The 22662-nt window shown below is 46.7% G+C and overlaps 1 protein-coding gene across 5 annotated transcripts in view; it reads right to left on the bottom strand.

Annotated features, from left to right (window-relative positions):
- Positions 1 to 22662, bottom strand: part of RPTOR (regulatory associated protein of MTOR complex 1) — a 332026-nt gene that overhangs the window by 255862 nt on the left and 53502 nt on the right. For 4 of the 5 annotated variants that reach the window (XM_081272392.1, XM_081272393.1, XM_081272395.1 and 1 more), the window contains one exon: positions 11601 to 11703. The exons of the other annotated variant lie outside the window; for it this stretch is intronic. In XM_081272392.1, coding sequence (XP_081128518.1) covers positions 11601 to 11703 — 103 coding nt within the window. The remainder of the gene's footprint in view (positions 1 to 11600; positions 11704 to 22662) is intronic. 5 annotated transcript variants of the gene reach the window in all.

Here is a 22662-nt window from a genome sequence, read left to right as displayed (position 1 = left end):
TGACAGTGGGACTGCTCCCACTCCAGGCCTGGGATCAGGAGGGAGGGCCAACAAAGTGGGCTGTCACCTTAATCTACTGGGAATTCCTGCAGTCAAATTGATGGCCTCCCCCCAAGAATATGATGATGAGTGGGAGAGGGGAAGAAGTGTGAGGGAGAAGGCAAGAGCAGGGAAGGAGCGTGACGGAAATGATGCGTTGAACACTACAGAGATGATTCCCATACACTGAAGCCGACATTCCTGTGGGATGGGGAAGACAGATTTAAAACTGTAGCTGTTTTAGCCCCTACCTTCCAACACCTTCTTGGTCTCTATTTTGTTTTGTGGGGAAGCTGGGAAGGCTCTGAAGAGTGAGAGTAGATCAATGAACATGTGGTGGGTAGGAAGCAGATGTGTCACCTGGCATATAACTTTTCACTTTTTAAAATTTTTCCTACCTGCACGATTTTTAGCATAACCCCTTTGTATTTCATGTCACATCAAAAAGAACATGGTTGGGCTGGGGATGTGGCTCAAGCAGTAGCACGCTTGCCTGGCATGCGCGCGGCGCTGGGTTCGATCCTCAGCACCACATACAAATAAAGATGTTGTGTCCTCCGAAAACTAAACAATAAATATTAAAAGATTCTTTGAAAAAGAAAAGAACATGGTCTGTGGTCAGACCACCTCCTAACCCATGAGCTTAGTTGAAAGCTCTCAGGTGATTGGCCCGAGGTCACAGAAGGCATTGGTGGTGCTGGCATTTAGCAGACAGGACCAGGCAGAATATTCTCCTACCTCCCATCTTCTTCAGAGATACACAACCTGATAGACAAGCCACCCTCCTTTCCTCCTTAAAGAACTACGCTCTTCTATCAAGCACCAACTGTGGTCCCACACAGGCTCCTGAGGTCTCCAAGGGACCCTACCACTGTCTCATGGGCTCCTGAACTTGGTCCTGATCCTGAAGAGAAGAGGTGGGGGTAGGGACACCTAGAGACGCGCACAAGTGGATCTGTCTGCCCCAGCACCTGCCAGGTGACAGGAAAAGGGTAAGACTGGGCTTCTGGGCCACAGGTAATATGGTTCTGAGTCTGGGCTGCATGGATGTGATCAGTTTGGAACACTTCTTTTTGACAATACACGTGGGCTAGGTGCACCTCTCTGTATGTAGGCTATCCTTCAATGAAAACTTGAAAGAAAATACAACAGAGCTCACTGCTCAAAGAATCTTAATAGTTCTTTGTACCTTATATCTAGTACACACTTAATAACCATTTGTTAATTGACTTATTAACTGAGTATTGCCTACTGGATCCAGTGTGAATTTCTCTATGGCTTTTAAGGACTCTGCCACTAATTAGTTGTGTAACATTGAAGAACTAATTTTTGAGTGAGAAAATACATAATGGCAAAAAGGCTACTTTGAAACTAGGAATGACTGTATCTTCTTAATCATAATATCATCTCTCTGTATTTCATAAATAGTGAGGGCCTGAGCAAAGCCTGGAGCTACACAGCTACACAGAGGCACACGGATGGCTCTGGCTACTGGCAGGACTTGCAGCAGCCCTCAAGTGTCCAGGGTCCCCAGGGTAAGCTGAAATTCTTCAGGAACCATCTCGAACCAGCCTGCCTGTCCTATCCACTGAGCCTCACTCCATCCCGGTTCCTGTGCTACCTGCTGCAATTCTACAAAAGGCAGAAGCTGGATGAATTTCCAACAGATCTGAGGGGAAGATTGGGACACGTGTTTTTAAAACACAGGCCTCGTGCTGCACACAAAACTCGAGTGGAAAAGAGCCAGGGAGGAAGCTCCGAGTGGTCACACCATCCTCCCTCAGAGGCGGCAATGGAGGTACTAAATATTACCTTGAGACAGCAGCACTCTACGAAGAAAAGGGGGTTTTTGATCAGTGAGTTCCAAGAGCAAAGGTTTTAGTTGCAGACCCAGAGCTGGGCCAGAGCACTGGCAGTCACTGGACACAGCTAATGGGAACCCCTTCCCCAGCACCCACGGGCCCAGCCAGGGCTCCAACCTCAGCCTTTCCAAGAGGGGTCTTCACTCCCCTCCCAGCTTTGCTCTGCCTTCCCAACCTGACGCACCACCCTCAGCACTTCCTGGCCCCTAGTCACTCAAGGCCAACCTCCTCCTCTTGGCCTCTAATCCCTTCCACCAGGCCAGGCTGCCCTCCTCTTGTGATGTGAGCAGCAGAAAGGCGAGGCGCCCCACTCACAGCTCCTCTGAACACAGCACTGGACTTAGCACATATGCACCCATCTGACTTATCTGCTGGCCAATGTGATGACCAGGCTTGTTGTCAGAACCCAAAAGTAGAGTCTGAGCAAATGCTCTGTAACCCCAGAGCCACACCAAGGACAGCCGTGACTACTTTCTCTCATCTGGACTGGGTCTCTTGATGCCTGCATGGAGATTAAGGGGAGAATAACTGCTTTCTCTAAAGACTAAGAGAAAAACAAAGCAAAGAACCTCCTAAATAATTCCTTGGGATACGATCTCCATGCACCTCACAAGCCTTTGGTATTCCACCCTTGTGACGCACAGCTACCACCAGCTCGCACATAAAAGGTACTCCAGGGCTGGGGATGTGGCTCAAGCGGTAAGGGCGCTTGCCTGGCATGCGCGCGGCCTGGGTTCGATCCTCAGCACCACATACCAACAAAGATGTTGTGTCCACCGAGAACTAGAAAATAAATATTAAAAAAATTCTCTCTCTCTCTCCTCTCTCACTCTCTCTTTAAAAAAAAAAAAAGGTACTCCAGTGAATTACACTGCCTCCTGCTCAGCACGCAGCTCTTCTACGACCTGCTCTCAAACCCAGTTCCCAAACGAATGCAAGGCACGCTTCTCTGTTTAGCAGAATTGTTTTCAGTATTACTACGATAGCATTTAATGGCGGGTCACAAAACAAAACGCTTCCCTCTGCTTTCCGAAAAGACATGAGAGTCTTTCCAGGAAGTAGAACAGCATCTCTCAAAAGCCAGAGGGAGACAGACACAGAGGCAGCGGAGGAAAGGCACGATAGTGGCATTCTGGAGTCGCAGGCGAACGAGAGCCCACTACGCCCACGTCCCCCCTCCTCTGCCAAGCCCCTGAGCACCTGGCCACCAGCCACCCATACTGCGAAGGGCCCCGCCTGTGGTCTGCCATCTGGAACAGCAGCAGTAGGGCAACCTTTCCCTGTTTGTTCCTCCACAGACGATGACAGCCAGGCAGAGGCCTCAGGAAGAAGCCTAGGGAAGAAGCACTGGCTACAATGCAGGCATAGGTGGCACATGCAGGTACACAAAAACAGACTGAAAGATAGGGACCCATGTCTCTTCTCAAGATCCCCATGCCCCTTTTCTCTGAGGTCAAAGCAGTCTCAGCCCAGCACAGCAATGGCCACACACACAGCTTATAGTAGAGCACAGGGCATGGGCTCAGATGGCCACCTGACACACTGGATGTTTAATTTGTTAGATAAAATGAGAAATATCATGCATTCTATTATGAGACATCTGTCAGAGATACTGGCTGGCTGGGCAGGAGGCCCACAAGGCCAGCACACCTAACAGGGGCAAATGAGGCACGTTCACTGCACCTCTCTGCAGCCAGCCACACAGGTAGAGGCAGTACCCAGGGAGCAGCACGTCACCCTGCTCGGCATGCAGTGTGCTGTGGGGAAGACGTTGTGTTGGAGTATTGTGGAGCAGGAGGCACTGAGTATGGTGCTACAGTCTGAATGTGTCCCTCAATTCATGTTCATCCTTAAACCACAAAGTGGTGGGGACCTCAGGGAGTAATTAAGTCATGAGGGCAGAGCCCCTATGAATGGAGGGGCTAGAGGGAATCAGCTTGGCCCTGTTACCCTCTTGGCCCTTCCACCATGTGAGGAGAGTTCAAGGTGCCACCTTGGGAGCAGAGAGCAGTCCTCACCAGACATAGAACCTGCTAGCACCTTGATCTTGGGCCTGCCACCTCCAGAACTGTGGGCAATAAATTTGTATTATTTATAAATTACCCAGTCTCCAGTGCCTTGTCATAGCAGCACAAACAGACTAAGATAGGGCTGGGGCTGTGTGCGAGAGCACTCGCCTAGCACGTGCAAGGCACCGGGTTCGATCCTCAGCACCACATAAAAATAAAGGTATTGTGTCCAACTACGAGAGAGAGAGAGAGAGAGAGAGAGAGAGAGAGAGAGAAACAGACACACACACTAAGATAGCTTTGGGGGTGTTGAGCGGGTGGATACCGGGTTGTGGTAGGGGCATAAGGAGGCCGCCCTGCCAAGACAAGTCTATGTGGGGCTAAGGTCAAGGTCTCAGCCAATCCCCATATAGCCCTGCATAGCTGCACTTCACAGGTGAAGAAATCAAGGCTCTAAACAGTCCAGGGAGAGCAGCATAACTAAATGAACAAAGCTGGGGTCTATAACAGAGCACAAAGTGTTAAGACCAAGCGTGAGATGCTGACCTGCTGCCTTCTGAACAGCAGCATCTTAGTGATTTATGAGGCTGTGCCAGCTACGGTAAAGAGGCTTCCTCTCCACCCCTCTGCACTATGACCTGCCATGCAGCCTGGGTCCCTGTCACTAGCATCCCCTCTCCTGGATTCACCAGCCATGCTGCTGCACAGCCCTCAGCCTAGTCACCTTCACACTTCAGGCCACTGCAAATCCACCAGGCCCCAGCTCACAGCTGGGATGATGCAGGCCAGAGCTGATCCGTGGACCCATCCAGGCTCCCACCCCACACTGCCCTTCTCTGCACCTTCTCTGTGCCCTCAGGGTCCTGTTTCCCTCTCTCTGGTCTCAGGCCACACCATGCAGGTGGCCTCCCCAAGTCCCCAATCTGTAGGGGGCCCCCCTTCTCGAACCAGACCCACTTTCCCAGCTTTCTCCTGGAACTGACTCCACACTGAGGATTCCAGAAGCAGCTTTCCATATACAAAATGCAATCCCATCATCTCTCCAGATGGGCCCTGACTCATGATCTGGGGTACTGGAATATCACCACTGTCTGGACTGGCCATGCCTGAAAACCAAAGCAGTTGATGAAAATGTTAAAATCAACAATCTTAGAGCCACAAGGCAAGGCAGGAAGGGCATATCTGCTTGAGGATAAAGGAAACTGCAGGGCCCTAAAGTGACCTGTCAAGTCAGGGGCTCAAGGCCTGTGCAGAGGAAGCACAAAAGGCACGTATGCCACAAAAGGCTGGCCTGGACAGGGTGCTGGCCACGGGCAATGAGGAGGACAGACGGGAGGAGACACAACAAGAAGTTACAAAGGTGGATGGTCCCCACGGGGTTGGAGCAAAGGATGAGGTAAACTGAAATGGCCTTCAGTACAGACCACTTGGTAGAGAAATAGACCAAGGCATGCCACACAGAAGTGCAGGCACAAATTACACAGGCACACGTGGGCACCCTGCTCCACCCAAGGGAGAGGTCCTGGGAGCCACGGGCCCAGTTCTGATGACACCAACTTGGTTTCTAAACACTACCTTCCACTAAGAGGAACTGAGTCTAGGAATAGGGCAGGGAAAGAACTGGGCAAGACAGGAAGGAAGGAAGGAAGGAAGGAAGGAAGGAAGGAAGGAAGGAAGGAAGGAAGGAAGGACGGACTTAAAAATGATGGAAGCACTGAGCATGGTGGCCACGCCTGTAATCCCAGTGGCTCTGAAGGCTGAGGCAGGAGGATCTTGAGTTTAAAACCAGCCTCAGCAACTTAGCGAGGCCCTAAGCAACTCAGTGAGACCCCGTCTCTAATAAAATACAAAATAGGGATGGGAATGTGGCTCAGTGGTCAAGTGCCCTGAGTTCAATCCCCGGTACCCCCTGAAAAAAACAGAATGATGGGAACAAAACAAAAGGCTAGAGAAGCCAGCCCAAAAGGTCAGACTCCCACTGCCTGGGTGGGAGCCCAGCTCAGTGCTCAATAATGACACCTGGATTATAAAATGCACTGAGTGAAAAAGGAAACAGGACCTCCAGTAGTCTCCGGCCACTCGTCCAGGAACACAGCTCCACTCCAAAGGCAGTGCAGCCCAGTAGGTGCCAAGAGCTACAGCAAACTGGAGAGGACAGATGAAAACCACACCCTCCAAACAGGGCACCACATCAACACAGCAGCTCTCTCGGTCCTCTAAAAGACGTGGCCCAGAATGAATTCTCAGCAGACATCAAACATTCTACAAAAATAAAGCATACCTGTCATGGTAGCCGAGGAAAAGCTTCTGCAGGTTAGAACATGTTTAAGGCAACCACGACACTGAGCAGGCCCCTGTGCTACCAAGGATGGCACTGGGCCACTGGCAAGCCTAAACAAGCCAAGGCTTCTGTGGAAGCCACCGCCCACCAGTGCTTGATCCCAAGGATTGCACTGTGATTCTGAACAAGAAAATCCATTTGCAGGAATTACACATTAAAGATTTCAGAAGTGAGCCAGGAACAGTGGCACATGCCTATAATCCCAGCAACTTGGGAGGCTGAGGAAGGAGGATCACAAGTTCAAGGCCAGCCTCAGCAACTCAGTGAGGCCCTCCCTAAACAACTTAGTGAAATCCTGTCTCAAAATACAAATTTAAAAAAAAAGGTTTGGAATTTACTCAGTGGTAAAGGATTGAACCCTGGGTTCAATCCTTAGCACCAAAAAAGAATCAGAGGTGATAGGACAGCAACTTATTCCAATAAACCAGGGAAACTGCTCACTACTCTACTTGCAACTTTTGAAACTTGCTTTCAAAATAAAATGCATACTGCCAGACACCACTGCAAATGTGCTGAAGCGAATCTTTAGGGTTCTTTATTTCTCATACCACATTGTTAAAATCGTCATCACCAGGACCAGGTCTACCCACTTTTTAATAAAGGACAAATGAAAAAATTTCAGCCTAGAAAAAGCACATGTCATTCTGAACTCAAAACTCCTTTGAGCCCAGTGTAGTGGCACACACCTGTAATCCCAGTGACTCGGGAGGCTGAGACAGGAGGATAGTGAGTTCAAAGCCAGCCTCAGCAAAAGCAAGGCCCTAAGCAACTCAGTGAGACCCTGTCTCTAAATAAAATACAAAATAGGGATGGGAATGTGGCTCAGTGGTTGTGTGACCCTGAGTTCAATCCCCAGTACCAAAAAAAAAAAAAAAAAAACACTCCTTTGAAATTATTACAAAGTAGACTATATTCCTAAATTGTAGGGGAAAAAAATAAACACAATATTTAAATATATATTCATTTGCTGAATTTTTACACTAAAGGAAAGGAATTCTTTCCTTTTCATTAACATCCAGTAAATCTTGATCAAAGAGATTATGGAAGAGGGCTCTCTGGATTTTGGGGAGAGTACATATGAAAGAACTCTAAAGTATCTAATAAAAACCAAAGTCCCTTGGCCCAAGAAATGTGATTCTGTCCTCAGACACCCTCCACCTATGCATCCCAGTGGGGCCATACATCCCCTGCAAGGCACATAGCAACCCAGGTGAGCAACGCTAACATAAGAGAAGTTGAAGAGGGACACAACAAAAATGGACTGAATAAATTCAGCTGGGACAAAGGATTCATGGAGTGGAAATAGCTGGGGTGGTGAGTAAGAAGTCGACATGGAGCAGCACAATCTGCAAGGGACAGCAGTAGCTGAGGAAGACGGCTACTCTGTCGGTGGGTGCAGGGCAATAGGGCCTGGGCAAAGGCTAGTGACTGCCATCCAAGACACACTGAGGTAAGGAGACATGCAAATAAAGAAGGAAAAAAAATTTTCCAACTTGGATTACATATAATTTTCATTAAAGTAATGAACTTCTTTAGCTGAGGATATAAAAAGCTGGGTGGGCTGGGGTTGTGGCTCAAGTGGTAGCTCGCTGGCCTGGCATGCGCGCGGCCCGGGTTCGATCCTCAGCACCACATACAAACAAAGATGCTGTGTCTGCTGAAAACTAAAAAATAAATATTAAAAAAAATCTCTCTCTCTCTTTTAAAAAATTAAATAGATAGATAGATAGATAGATAGATAGATAGCTGGGTGAGGATGAGTTTGCCCCAATCCTAAGATGCAGAGAAACCTGCATAATCAATATCAAACTTGTCTTGTGCTCACCAGGGAGCTGAGACCACAGCAAAATCAACTGAATTCCATGAGACTATCATCCTCCCAGAGAGACAGGACTCATGCATTATTTCCACCTGGGAGAAACCAGCCAAAATGGAACCATATACACACAGCCCAGTTAGGGGGCCAGCATGGCAGTTTGGAATAGGTAGGGGTCCCAGAACAAGGGGAGCTCCCATCCCCACAGGCCACTCCAGTGGCTTGTGAAAAGCAATGGGGGCAGGCAGAGTAAAGTCCCCCTAGCCTGAATCCCTGAGGCCAGAAGAAGGAGAACCTATCCACAGAGCACAGGCTCAGGCCCTCGGCACTGGGGAAGGAGTGGAGACGAGGCCTGTCTTACTTGGGGTGGGATAGAGAACTCCCAAAATTCAGACAAAGACAACTGAGAAAAAGGTCCACTTGGGGCAGAGGCAGAAAACACCTTGGGCACAGAATTCTGCACTGATACCAGACAGGCTGACTACTGCAGGACAGACAGGCTGACTACTGCAGGACAGGTAAAAGCAGTGGGCTTAATCTCCAGTACGAAAAAGTTTTTAAAGATAATGACTGGAGTTTATTGCAAAAATAAAGATATCAAGCTACACATCCAAAAAGCTCAAAGAACCCCAAGAAGAACAAATTCCAAAAACCAAACAAGCACAAAAGCAGATATGTCACTGACAATCTACCCAAAATCTAAAGATAAAAAGTAAATCCCGAAGACTGCTGGAGGCAGAGGATGGGAAACCTAACCAGAAGCCAGCCACCAAGACCAGAATTATAGCACACTTCTCATCCAAAACCACGCCACCAGAAGATGAGTGGCTACTTCCAAATACTGAAAGAAAAATCTCAACACAAAACTATAAGCAGAAAAAATAGCTTTTGACAATAAAGAATTTTCAAACAAAAATCTGGTCAAATTTAATTCCTTCAGACCACACTGCAAACAATGTTAAAGGAAGCTCTTCCCGCAGAATGACTGGGACACCAGAAGGAAACCTGACCTTGGCGAGGGATGCACAGCCCCCACATGGGAAATGGGAGCAGGAACAGAAAAGACATCTTCAGTCTCACTCTTCAAAACCCTCCTGAGTGCTAGTGAGGACGTGGAGCAATCATACACACACCAGAAATGCAAAATGGTACAGTACAAAACAGCTGGACAGTTTCTCAAGGAACTGAACACAATTTAACATGTGACCCGATAATCCCATCATAAATATCTGCCCCAAAAAAAGTCCATATAAAGATTAAGTACTTTCAGAAACTTTATTCATAACTGCCAAGAACTGGAAACAACTCAAAGCTCCATCAACGGATGAACAGGTCAACAAAGTGTGGCATCTCCATACAAGTGGGAAAAACAGGACAGGCTATGTCACACTCCCAGCGCAGCAGCATGGCTGCTCTGCCACACACTCTGCGGTGCGAAGGGAGCGAGGCTCAAAAGGGCAAACTGCATGGTCCCTGAAGCAGCATTCTGACGAAGGGCAAGGCAGGCACAAAGACCAGGGCTGGCTGCCAGAGCTAAGGAAAGAGGGAACAAGGGAATTCTTTCGGTATGATGAAAATATTCTATCCATTGACCGTAGTATTTTTCACACAACTGTATGTTTTTGTTAAAGCTCAGAGAAATATATTACATTCAAAAAGGTGAATTTTACTATATATAAATGGTTTCCAAATAAACCTGATACTAAAGTGGGGGAAAGTGGATACATTGTGTAATGGTTAAAAACACTGTCACTGATGGAAGAAAATATGTGCAAATCACAAGGGACTAATATCCAGAAAATAAAAACCTCCTACAACTAAACAACAAAACCCAATTCAAAAATGGGTTAAGGACTGAATAGATATTTCTCCAGAGAAGTACCCAAATGGCCAATAAGCCCATCGAAAGATACTCACCATTACCACTCACTCAAATGCAAATCAAAACCTCCATGAGATACCACCTCACACCCACTAGGACGCCTGCATCACAAACACAAAACAGTAAGTACGTGGAGCAACTGGGACCCTTGCGCATTGCTGTAAGTGATGGAAATGGCGCCGCTTCTAAGGAAAACAGCATGGCAGCTCCTCAAAAAGTAAGCACAGAATCACCATGTGATGCAGCAACCGTACTTCTGGGACTAACTCAACAGAATTGAAAGCAGATACCTGTACACCATGTTCACAGCAGCGTTATTCAAAATAGCTAAACACTATTGTGAGGAAAGCTAAAAGGTAGAAACCAGATGGGGCTGGGGCTGTAGCTCAGTGGTAGAGCACTCGCCTAGAACATGTGAGGCACTGGGTTTGATCCTCAGCACCACAGCACCACACAAGAATAAATAAATAAGGATGCTGTGTCTATCTACAACTAAAAAAGATTTTTAAAAAAAGTCTATTGATGAATAAATGCATAAACAAAATGTGGCACAACAAACACTAACAGAGTATCATTCAGCCTTAGGAAGAAGATTCTGTTACCTGATACGGCATGAATGAACCTGAAGACCCTATGCCAAGTGAGATAAGCAGGCTGGGGATGTAGCTCAGAGGAAAAGAGCATTTGCCTGCATGCGGAAGGCCCTGGACACACAGCAAAAAAAGAAGTAGAAGAAGAAGCAGAGGCAAATATCATATGATGACACTGATCTGAAGTCCCTAGAGTGGTCCAACTATACAGCCAGAGTGAAATTGGGGTTGGGAGGTGCTGGGGAACTATGTAATGGGAACAGTTTTGGCTCGGAGTGGTGAAAAGGTTCTGGAGGTGGATGGTGGTCACATCTGCCCAACGTGGAATGTGCCTGTGCCACGGACCCCATACTTCAACAAGGCTGGGATACTGCTTCACAGTATGCATGCTTTATACCACAACAGAAAACAAAAAACGAACCGTCTCTAGACTTTGTATGGGTTCCAATCCCAGCTCTGCCACTTACGCACAGGACAACTTTGAACAAGCTCTCATCTCTATGTATCCTCTTCCTCATCTCTGAACTGGAGCTCAGTGATAGAACCTACCACACAGGGTTGGAGAGATTAAAACAGTTCACACCATGAGCACTCAGCAGATACCAGCAATGGTGAGCTACAGTGTTTCATGTGATTCTTTGCTGGAAATGGCTCAATTTGCTTTTTCTGTAAATACAAGCAGTATCATCATTCAATTTTTTAAAAATGTATGTAGCTATTTTGTGTGCCAAATGCAGGGCAAATTTAAAGGGAAAATAATCATTATTTTATCAATTTTCCTTGAAACACTTTCTCTGCTACAAAATAAAAGTGAACGCAGGGGCTAGGATTGTGTCTCAGTGGTAGAGTGCTTGCCTACCATGCTTGAGGTACTGGGTTTGATCCTTAGCACCACATAAAATGTAAAATAAAGATATTGGGTCCACCTAAAACTAAAAAATAAATATTTTAAAAAAATAAATAAAAGTGAATGCATCTAAAATCACTTAGAGATTACATAACTCTGAAAAGAAAGAAAATCCTGGGATTTACCCAGCAGCACAAGGAAGACTGGAACTTACCGATCCAGCACTCTAAGCGGGCACAAGGCGTGGTCTTCACCACGTCAGGAGGGTCCACACCGACATTCAGGCACAGAACTAAGGCCACGCTGACTGTCTTCATCTGGAAGCACAACAGAAACACATCAACAAGGACTCGGGGGCTGCCTAGCCTACTCACCCCTCCCCGCGCCCAAGCCTCCAGCTACTGTGGCAGGAGCAGCTGTTCTCAGTTTCCTTACCATGAATCTCCAGAAACAGATCTGATCAGAAGACATAACAGCTTAAAGCACTTGGTGTGTTCTGCCAGATCCCTTGCAAAATTGCACAAATTATTATTTACAATTATTTACCATTTCACGAGGAAAACCATCCTGTGGATTTAGTTTCACTCTTCCATATTGTGAAGGTGAATATTTCTTCAAGTATGTTTTCACTATCTGTATCTCTCACCTTTTGTAAATTGTCCATTCACATTGATATGACCGCTCTCTTACTGTCATCCTGACTTTCTCTGATTAGTTTTCACATGCACATGACACAGAAAGGGAAGGCTACACCTTCCTCCATGGGACACCCCAGGCACTCACTTTCTGTGTCTTCCTCCATACATGCTCCTTTTCCAGTGCTCCAATAATAGGAAACAGCCCCACCCACCAGCTGCTTAAGCCCCAAACAACGGGAAGGCATCCTTCACCTGCTCACTTAGTCAATACATAATGAGCACCTACCAGGGGTCAGTCACTATTTACAGGGGCTAGGGAATACATCAGTAAATCAAAGAGATAAAAATACCAGAGATAAAGGGCTGGAGGTACCACTCACAGTGCCCAGGGAAGGGCTATGAGCCAGGCACCAGCCCTTCCTCCTCCAGTCACCAGCACCTCACACTCAGCCTACCACCTGAATGTCTCACTTCTTTCCAATACACTACCAACTCGTATGCATGTGTAAGTGTGCACACGTACACACACGCGCCCATCCCTTGACACAGTGCAGTGGAGTCAGGCTTACATGGTCCCTCCACCTGTTTAAAGCTGTCCTGGAGCTACTTGGGAGCTGCATGTCCTGCTGCTACAGCTCAGCTCTCCATCCAAGGTAGCGGTGCCTTTGGTCCCTCCATGCCCTCCAGGCCATTCAGCCGTCTCTGCTGGGCTCCCCCGTCCCCTGCCTCACCTTGCCCCGTCTCTCCTGGGGTCTCAGCCTCCTTAAGCCCCCTCCAGCAGTGCCTTCCCCCAGTGCCAAGCCCACCTATGCTCCATGGTCCCAGGCTCATGGCGGACTCCCACCAATGTACCTAAGCACAAACCTGGCACAGGTCAGGCACACAGGTCTTTGTCCTAGTGTTTTGTTTATTTTTCTGTTCTAAGGATGGAACCAAGGGCCTCACACGCATATGCCTGTGTAGCCACTAAGCCACACACACACAGCTATTATTTTACATTGGATTATTATCCCCTCTGGGTGTTATACTGATACATGATACAATGAGGATTAACTATCTTTCAAAACTCTGGCCAATTGTGCCAATTCCCCTAAGCACTCTCCCCCCTAACTCAGTTTGTGGGCCTTCAGTGTACATTAATTCTTACACAAACCAAAGTCTATACTGGGCAACCGAATTTGCCCACTAACCCCACACCCCACACCTCCTGCCCCACCAGCCAGTTCTAGCTTGAGCTGCTGGTTTAAACAATTTAGCTTCAAATTTCATAATAACTTGCAAGGGTCAGTTTTTCTTCCTTAAAATATATTTAAAATCTTACTTAGCCCATTTTATCTTCATCCTTTTTTCCTAATTAATCAATTATTTGATTTTTAATCACACTGAGGTTGTGATTAAAATAGCACTAAGTATTTAAATCAATTTGGTAAGAAGTAAAATCTTCATAATATTCTCCTGAAGAAGACACAGCATGTTTCCCCATTTATGTCTCCTTTTAACTTTTTCAGCAATGTTTTTAGTTTTCCTCACCAAGAAGTCCTGCACATGCTAAGATTATCCCCTGACGTTTCACCAGACCCAGGAACAGGCATGTACTTCTCTGAAACCACTTCCTGTTGACACAGGGATGGCCTCTATGCACTTGGCTAAATGCTTAATCACTCGTCTGTTCTGCAGCAGTTCTCTTTAGGTTTGGAAGCAAATAGTGAGGGCTCTGCCTCATGCCAACAAGTCATTCGTCATTCTGTTTTAGGTCTCACCGTGTTGTTCAGAATTTCTAGAACAATGCTACTAAAAATTACAACAGGATGGCAGGGAGATTGTTGCCCTTGATTGTAACAACACTGGGCTGCTAAGAACAAGGATGCCCTTGGTCACATTCAGGTATGCTTCCACAGTCCAGCAGGATACTGAAGTTCTGTGGGAAAAGGAAGCACCTTCGTCCTTCCTCTCCCAGCACTCCCTTTGCACAGGAGCTGCCGCACTGCCAGGAAGACATGAGAACAGCATCTTCCCACAGAACCAAACCAGGGTCTTTCACTATGAAGAGATAAGTGGTCCCTTGGCCCACTGCCAGAAGGGGCTGAAATTCAGAGAAAATAACAGTGACTACATTTCTTAGTTGTCTTCCAATACGTAAGTGATTAGTGTCAATAACTCCATGGAGCTGATCACTTATTTTACAGTAAACTCAAACTTTGAGGATAAGCTACCTAAATACCTAAAATGGAAATTTCATGGAAATTTTTCCCAATCTTGCTGCAGTCACAGTGGATGACTGCTAGCACCCACCTGCCTGCCAGTCTCAAGCCATGGGAGTGCCTCCCACCCACCATAACATGGAACCACCAGATCCCAGCGAGGCACCGAGCCAAGCCCTGGAGCAGGTGCCAAGCTGCTTCCTGAGAAAGTGCTGGCTTTACTCACGGTCCTCACAGGCCTCCACAGAGAAAACCACCGTCATGGCTCAAGTTCTCAAATATTCAAAACACAAGCGATCCCATTATCTGCAGTTTCCATTAACCGAGGTCAATTGCAGTCAGATATAGTATGTGGAAAATTCCAGAAATTGATCATGAGTTATGCACTGCTGGCTATTCTGAGCAGCATGATGAAATCTCCATCCTGTGAATCAGGATGTTATCTACCTGGTATATGTCACTCACCCATTAGTCACGTAGTAGCTGTTCTGGGCATCAGATCAACTGTCTCAGCACTGCTGTGCTTGTGTTCAAGGAACCCTTGTTTTACTAACAGCAGCCTCAGAACACAACGGGAGAGGTGCTGGCAATTCAGATGTACCAAAGAGAAGAAATGAGATGCTTCCTTTAAGTGAAAGATTAAAATTTAAAAAATTGAGGGGGGGGGCAACATGCCTGTAACTTTTATTGTAATAAACTACTCTAAGTGTTCTATTTTATTATTAGTTGTTATGAGAAGCCACTTGGGAACCAGGTGAAATGATTAGATTACAAGAACTGTAACCTCACCATTTGATGGATTAATAATTTGAATGGGTTACTGATGGTAACTGTAAGCAAGTGGGGTGTGGCTGGGAAAGTAGGTCACTGAGGACCTGCCCTTGGGAATCATCTGGTCCCTAGCTTCTTCCCCACCCTTCCAAGCTGAGCAGTTTTCCTCCACCACACCCTTCTGCCGTGATGTTCTGCCTCACCTCTGGCCCAGAGCAATGGAGCTAGCTGACCATGGACTGAGATCTCTGAAATCATAAGCCAAAGTAAATTTGTCCTACTCCAGGTTGTTCTTGTTGGGTCTTATGATCACAGAAATGAAAAGCTGACTAACACACTAGTTGCTCTTGTTAACATCTTATTACACCTGATTTATAAATCAATCCTCATCACAGACATATGGACAAAGGAAAAGACACACTACAGCTACAGCTCGGTGTTACCCAGGGTCTCAGCATTCACTGGGGTCTTGGAATATGTCCCCACGGATAAGGATCTGCTGTAGACCATCTGCTTCACCAGCTAAACTAGTTCCCAACTGGTTTCTCATTTTGTTCTTAATGTGCAAAGACAACATCCTATGCACCACAGGAAGAAGGGGGAGAGTCATTGGGCTGGCGCCTACTCAGTCATTTGCTGTTTGGGGAAATAGTAGTGGGGCAAGGACATGCAGGGTCCTGGTGAGGCACTGACAACATTTCTGATTCAAACAAAACATTTCTGAGTAAATAAGTAAGCTCTAAGTTAATTACAAAAATTCTCTGACGCTGAAAACATTAGTGGAGGCCCAGCAGTCACTTGAGCCCCATGAGACGCTCAGGGCCTCGCCTCTGTGTGCCTGGCAACAGGACATCTTTGCTCACCAAAGGCACTTAGAGCAACAGTTTCTCATTCATTGCCCTAAAAGTGAGCAGAGGAAGGGACTGGCCTGCAGAGTGTGAGGTGAGCTGCACTGTTGAGAGCCACAGCTGAGTCAGAATGGCCCCTGGCATTTTGCCAGAAGTAATGGTTGAGAGGCAAGCCATTAAGATGACAGTGGATTGAAACAGGCTGTATATTCAATTGTATATAGACCCCTGCTGTCCAGCTCCCGCTACTTTGGTGTTCTCACCAGGATTCCTGGGGAGTTCGCTTTGGTTGGTGAGGTTCCAGTGGAGGGAGTTCCGGTTAGTGTGTGGTGTTCCTGGAAGGGCCGCGTGGGTGGCGTTCGAGTGAGTTCGCAAATAAAGTTTGTTCCTGCTTGAGTGGCTTGTGATTTGTGCCCAGCCAGACTGCGGCACTGCACAAGATAGACAGAAGACCAGGAAGAAACCAATCTGACACACGCTTGCTTACACAACACCCACTGACCCCAATTTCCTTCACCATACTCCTTACAAAAACAAGAAAAAAACTGCAAGAACACACTGGCACAGAAACTAGAAACACCTGTTTGTTCAAACAACTAGTTAGCAGCTTAATCCAAAACTGGGCAGGAGTACTGTTGAGGGCCACAGCCGAGTCGGGATGATGCATGGCATTTTTGCCAGAAGTAGTGGTTGAGAGGTGACGCCACAGAGCCATTAAGATGATGACTTTTGAGTTCTCTTGGAGTTCCCACTGAGTTCTGGTTGAGCTCTCCGGGGATTCCTGAAGAGTTCACAATGGTTGGGGAAGTGCCGGAGGAGGGATTTCCGGTTGGTGATTCCTGGAGGAGCCCTGTGGCGTTCAGGAGAGTTCCTGGGAAGCATGTGTGGAGTGTGCTGGTGGAGTTCAGAAAAAAAGTTTGTTCCTCTTGAGTGGCTCGTGATTTGTGCCCAGCCAGACTGCGGCAGAGTACTGCTAACTATCCTTAAGCCAATCAAATATATCTGATTCCTCTATGAATTTTAACCATGCTGCATAATTTATAACATGGGGGTTGGTTCCTAATTGTTACTAGGAATTGAACTTCAGGGCACTCTACCCCTCAGCTACCTCCTCAGCCCTTTTCATTTTTCATTTTGAGACAAGGTCTCACTAAGTTGCTAAGGCTGGCCTCAAACTTGGACTCTTCCTGCCTCAGACTCCCAAGTCATCAGAAAGTGCTAAGTTTTAAGTTCTTAGCTTTACCTAAAATGTCTTTCTGATATTTTATTTTTGTCTCTGTGGCCAAACTTCTAGATGAATGATTTTTAATTATATAGTCATAGACTTTTTCATGTAAAGGCTATCAAAGTTAATGTACTCCAAACTGAATAGCATTTAAAATAACCATTTTGGACTTTAAAACACTTCTCTGATGCAACATGATTTAAGATGATATACTTAGTATTCCAAAAAGTTAATTTTGAATTTGAAAAAAATATCATTCTAAGAAGTGATAAAACTTCAAGCCATCACTGATGTGTGGTTAACTCTCTCTCTCAAGCAAGTGTGAAGAAGGTCAAGTTGAGCCCCTAGGTGCCCAGGGCTTGTGGGTCTTGGGAGTGCTGCCTCACAGCTGGACCCCTGGCCATGGTCCCTCTGGCAGTCCCCTTGGAGGATAGACAGACTCCCTAAGATTCTGGGCCCCAAAGATCTTGAGGGCACCCTGGAATCACGGGAGAGGGAGCCCCAGTGGGCAGCAGGGTCCCAGAAGCCAGGGCACTTTCCCTTGAGTCCTCTGGTGCCAGATGTGTTCTGAAAGTCAAATTTTTTCTTAAGACACCCAGGCAGCTCTGGAGCAGCCCAGAGTTCAGAAGCACCACATTGGCGAAAGGCACAGGGACCCTGCCTGTGTCCCACCCAGCCACAGGCTGCCCAGATGAGCTGAGCAAGCAGGTCAGGGCTCAGGGCGCTGTGCTTTCAGAACTGCACAAACCACCCCACATGAAGGCCTTACACCCCAGGTGCAGGCCACCTCCCCAGTTAGACATGGAACAATGCCTCTCATCATCAGAAGAATGCAAACCAAATCACAAGGGAGATCTTCACTGGCACCAGATCACAAGGGATATCTTCATTGGCATCATCTTACTTAACTGATGGGGGAGTCTCTTTTTCTTTTTCTTTCTTTTTTTTTTAAAGATACAGGTAAACTGGTGGCACAACCAAACTCAAAAACCACAGGCGACGTGCCACGACCGTTGACTTAGTGCCATACAGGAGAAGAAACGGTGAGCACTTCAGCCTACCCATCTGTCTGTCCCTGTGTTGAGTGTGGCCCACACAGACAAATGAGTGTGGGGAACAGACAGCAAGCCAGGGCTGGCTACCCATGTCACAACACGCACTGTGCCCCTGCCTGTCTGAGGACAAAGCCTCCCACTCCCAGGAGCCTTCATTAGGATTCGGAGCATCAAGAAAAACTGAGCAGAGCTGAGGCTACACAAATGCATAATTTATAAAGAAAGTCAGAAACTAGAACATACAGCGAGAGGAGAGGAGAGGAGAGGGGAGGGGAGGGGAGGGGAGGGGAGGGGAGGGGAGGGGAGGCAGATAATCAAGGTGCCTCACAAGGAGGGAAAACTAGTCTGCCCCGACTCCCACCCCAAAGCCTGCCAGACAGGCGCGAACAACAGGCCTGGCAGGAAGACATCAAACTGAATTTCTGTAACAAAACCTGTAACACAAAACAAGTTGGCCATTGCCAGCAGCAACTCGGTGTTGGCTTGGGAAAGTCCCTGTTTTTTATATTCCCTTGTTCCTTTCAATGGGAACTGGAAATGAGGGGAAGAGATTCTGGAATTTATGAGTTCAGTCTGTTACATTGAGCCAGCAGCATAACTTAGGTTTAAGTGTGCTTTTCTTTAGGCCAAATTCTGTCTATATTTCACTGGTTTAAAATCTACCTCTACCTGTAAAACAGCCTACTAGAAACAAAAAGACAACAGGCAAATTTTCAACATCCAAGTCAGGAAGCCTCAGCCACTGCTGCCATCTCAAACATGTTTGTCACAAATTGCTCAGGAGTTTACTCCAATATGGGAGACCTTTGAGAAGCTGAGGTTTCTAAAAGTTGAATAAAGAAGTACATATACAAAGTTTCAAAAAAAGGAATCAGGAAGAGCTTACTTTAAAGGTGCTGGGTTTTTACAGGGAAGGGACTTACTAGAGAGAGCATAACCATTTTAAACAAATGCCAAGAAATTATCTTCTTAATGGATTTCTATGCCAAATACACTTCGGTGGTTCTGTAGTGACAAATGGTGGGTCCTGATGCTGTGTCCCTACCTGGGTGACTCGCCCAGGGTCTTTAAATGAATTTCCTCCACCCTGCACTGCCAGTCCACTCATAGTGGCAAGCAAGGAATGGGGAGCCCCTTCTTTGCCTATTCTTGTAATGCCCGCAGGACATGATCAAATGGCTTGTTAAAGGTAGTGTTTAGAACAGAAAGCTAAACAGCCTACAAAAACCTGCTTTCAGGTTGCACAACTGTTGTTAAACTCGTGTGGTGAACAGGTACATTCTGTGGGTTGTGAAGTGTATCTCTACACAGCTATAAGACATATTAAATGGCATGGACCTGCACATAACTGAATGAGGCTGAGGGATTCTGAGTATTCATTTCAAATGTCTTCATCAAATGCCTATAGCTGCATCAGCAACAGCCACAGGTCCCATGGATGCCAGGATGAACAAGACACTGTCCTGTCCATTTCAGACAAGGACAGACATACACTGGATTTCCCTCCAGAAATGTGCAAAGTCCAACGAGACCCAAAGGAAAGGCTCAAAGCTAACCTTGCCTGACAGAACTGGGGAACACGTTGCAAGGAAGAGCGACACTTGAGTGTGGGGAGAGAATTCACGGGTAGATGAGCAGCAATGGGCAGCACAGCGTACCAAGAGCAGAGGCTGGCAGGGGACCAGGGTGCTCTGAGCAGAGCAAATTCAGAAGCTAGACTCCCAGACAAGAGGGGTCACCATAGACATGGCCTTCTTCTTAGAGGCAATGTGCCCACAGAGGGCCCTGGCACTGCCCCTGTGCTGACACTGGTAGACGGAGAGCTCTGGGACATTTTGTATAAATATACACATACATGCTTATACACATTCATATTCACATATATTATTACCCCTTAAAATTTCCACCCACATATGGACCTACATATTTGACAAATAAATCATTTCAGCTTCAATTGAAAGTTCAAAGAAAAGTACTGATACTTTACTTTAAACTATAACAAGACATGGGCTTCAAAGAAAAATTCAGTTACTATAGTTTCAAGGTTGAATGACCCCCCAAAACTCACAGGTTAAAGGCTTGCATCAAGGTAGAGGTGCCAGAAGATGCATGGTTCTGTAAGAGGTAGGGCCTGACGGACACCCGGGGCAGTGGGGGTGTGGGGGCATGCCCTGAAGGGGCCTCTGTCCTGCTTCTCTCTGCTTCTAGCTGTGATGTGAATGCTCTGCTTACACCACCAACCGACCGACCGTTACCATCTGGCAATCTCATCACAGGTCCAAAGCATCAGGCCACCTGAACTTGGACTGCAACCTCCAGATAATAAACCCATTTTCTTTATAAGCTACATGCCCAAGGTAGCTCACTAGAGTCATGTGATTACTATAGTCATAAAGAAAAGGCTGGGATTCAGAATGGCTTCAAATACCTCTACACCAGAGGCCAAGCAAACCAGGTTTCTAACCTAGAATCTAACACACAAATAGTCAGTTAGCACAAAGATAGAGTCAAACTAAAATTCATTTTAAAACCTGCCCTGTTTTAAGATGATAGCAAATTTTTCTTTTTTAAGTTAAAAACTGAACAGTTCCTGGTGTAAAGAAGAGTGAGAATCACCAAACTTAGGTGCATTCCTGTCAAAAAGGCTTACTGTGGTCCGGTTACACCTCTAGGCTGAGCTCCCAGTTTACAGGATATGCGGGAATAAGAAAAAATTCAAACACACCACCAAGGCAGGCGGCTTCAGCAGGACACTGTTGTAAAACCAGCCTCCAAGAAGTCAATGTCACTTAAAAAAACAGGTTCCTAATTTGGAAAAGACTACACAAACAACGATAATGAGCACATCTTGGTTAATTTAAAAAAAAAGCTATCAAAGATGCCATTGGCACTGCAGGCAAATGTGGGCAGAGAGCAAATGGAGATGATGGGGTGGGCACTGCCAGTGTGTTCCTGGGCATGAGGTGGGTGCCGAGATCCCATGGGAGTAGGGCCTTCTCTTTTTGTGAGCTGCTCTGGTGGAAGTCACCCCAGGTTCTGCTGAGGAGCACATCTGCAAGTTTCCCTGAACATTCACCCCCTCAGGGGGAACAGGCCAACAAGGGCCATCAGCCTCTGCCCTTCCTTATACTTAGGAGACTGCAAATGTATGCAGGAAGAAGGTCAGAATGTGCACTATTTCAAATGACTCAAAATCAAACAACAAAATACTGTGGCTCAGTGGTAGAGCACTCGCCTAGCACGGGCAGGGCCTGAGTTCGATCCTCAGCACCTCATAAAAATAAAGGTATTGTGTTGTGTCCATCTACACCTAAAAAATATTTTAAAAAAAAGAAACACAGTCAAAAAAAAAAAATAAGTGAGATAGCACAAGGTGTAGGCATTGTCAGATTAGGCAGAGGGCGAGAGATGTTCTCAACTCTTCTGGTTGTAGGGAATTTTTTCCCGAGTGAATACCGGGAAGCAATCCACATTGCCAAAAACAAAACCAACCACAACAAGAATCCAAGTAAAACGCACTCTATTGCTTGAGACTAGTTTCCAAGTAATTAAAAGCATTCAAGTTTCTAAGAAAGGACAAGTTCTAAAAACTGTTACTCAACAGACTGCAAGTACACCTACGCCACTTGAAAACCCAGTCAGAAAACCAGAGGAGCAACAATATCCAGACGCTGGCCACATGTGCTGCCACTCTTGCTAAACTGACATGGAGCATGATGGTGCCTTGGGTGGAAGAAGTGTCCAGGCTTTCTTTCCTTCAAAAAAAGTATCTGTACCACTGGCCTTCTCTTTCAGTGAGCCACTCTCACAGAGGTCAAGCCAGGCTCTGCAGAAGGACCACATCTGGAAGTTTCCCTGCACAATCGCTCCCATCACGGGGAACAGTCCAACAAGGGCCATCACCAAACAGTGCCATTCAGCCCTCAACCTCTGCTCCTTCCTAAGCAAAGTCGCCATGTGACACCTCCAGAGGACACAGTGAACAGAGCCCTGCCCGGCACCATTACCTGACTGGCCTCATCACCTCTGCATTAGCAGACAGGCAATCGAAGCCCGAGGAGCCCTCCAGCCACAGCAGCTGACAGTAATGAGAATATTACACACTATGTGAACACGTTCAGGAATGTCTCTGTGTACACCATCATTATATTGCATAATTGAGCTTTTGCTACACATTCCAGGAATAGGAAGTAAAATATTTTCACATTTTGCTTGGCTGTGTATATAACAAATGTGATAAAACTGAACAAATAGGCGGTGGAGAAGGAGGAGATGGGCAAGGAGGGGAGGAGATGGAGGGAGGCAGGGGGCAGAAGGAGGAGGGAGGTGGAAGCAGAAGAGAACCGGAAGAGAAGGGAAGGTGGCAGAGATGGGTGAGAAGGAGATGGAGGAGGAGGAAGAGATGGAGGTGAGAAGGGGGGGCAAGAAGAAGAAACAGGCTGCAGAGAGAAGGCAGTAGAGGAGGGGAGGAGGAAGAGAGGCGGAGGCAGCAGGGAATGCAGAGGAGGGGAGGAGTAAAGGTGAAGAGATAAAGGAGG

Source organism: Spermophilus citellus (genome assembly GCF_964194105.1).
Source record: "Spermophilus citellus genome assembly, chromosome: 17".
Classification (NCBI taxonomy): domain Eukaryota; kingdom Metazoa; phylum Chordata; class Mammalia; order Rodentia; family Sciuridae; genus Spermophilus; species Spermophilus citellus.
Note: the sequence above shows the minus strand (reverse complement) of the source record. Positions and strands in the feature narration are given on the sequence as shown.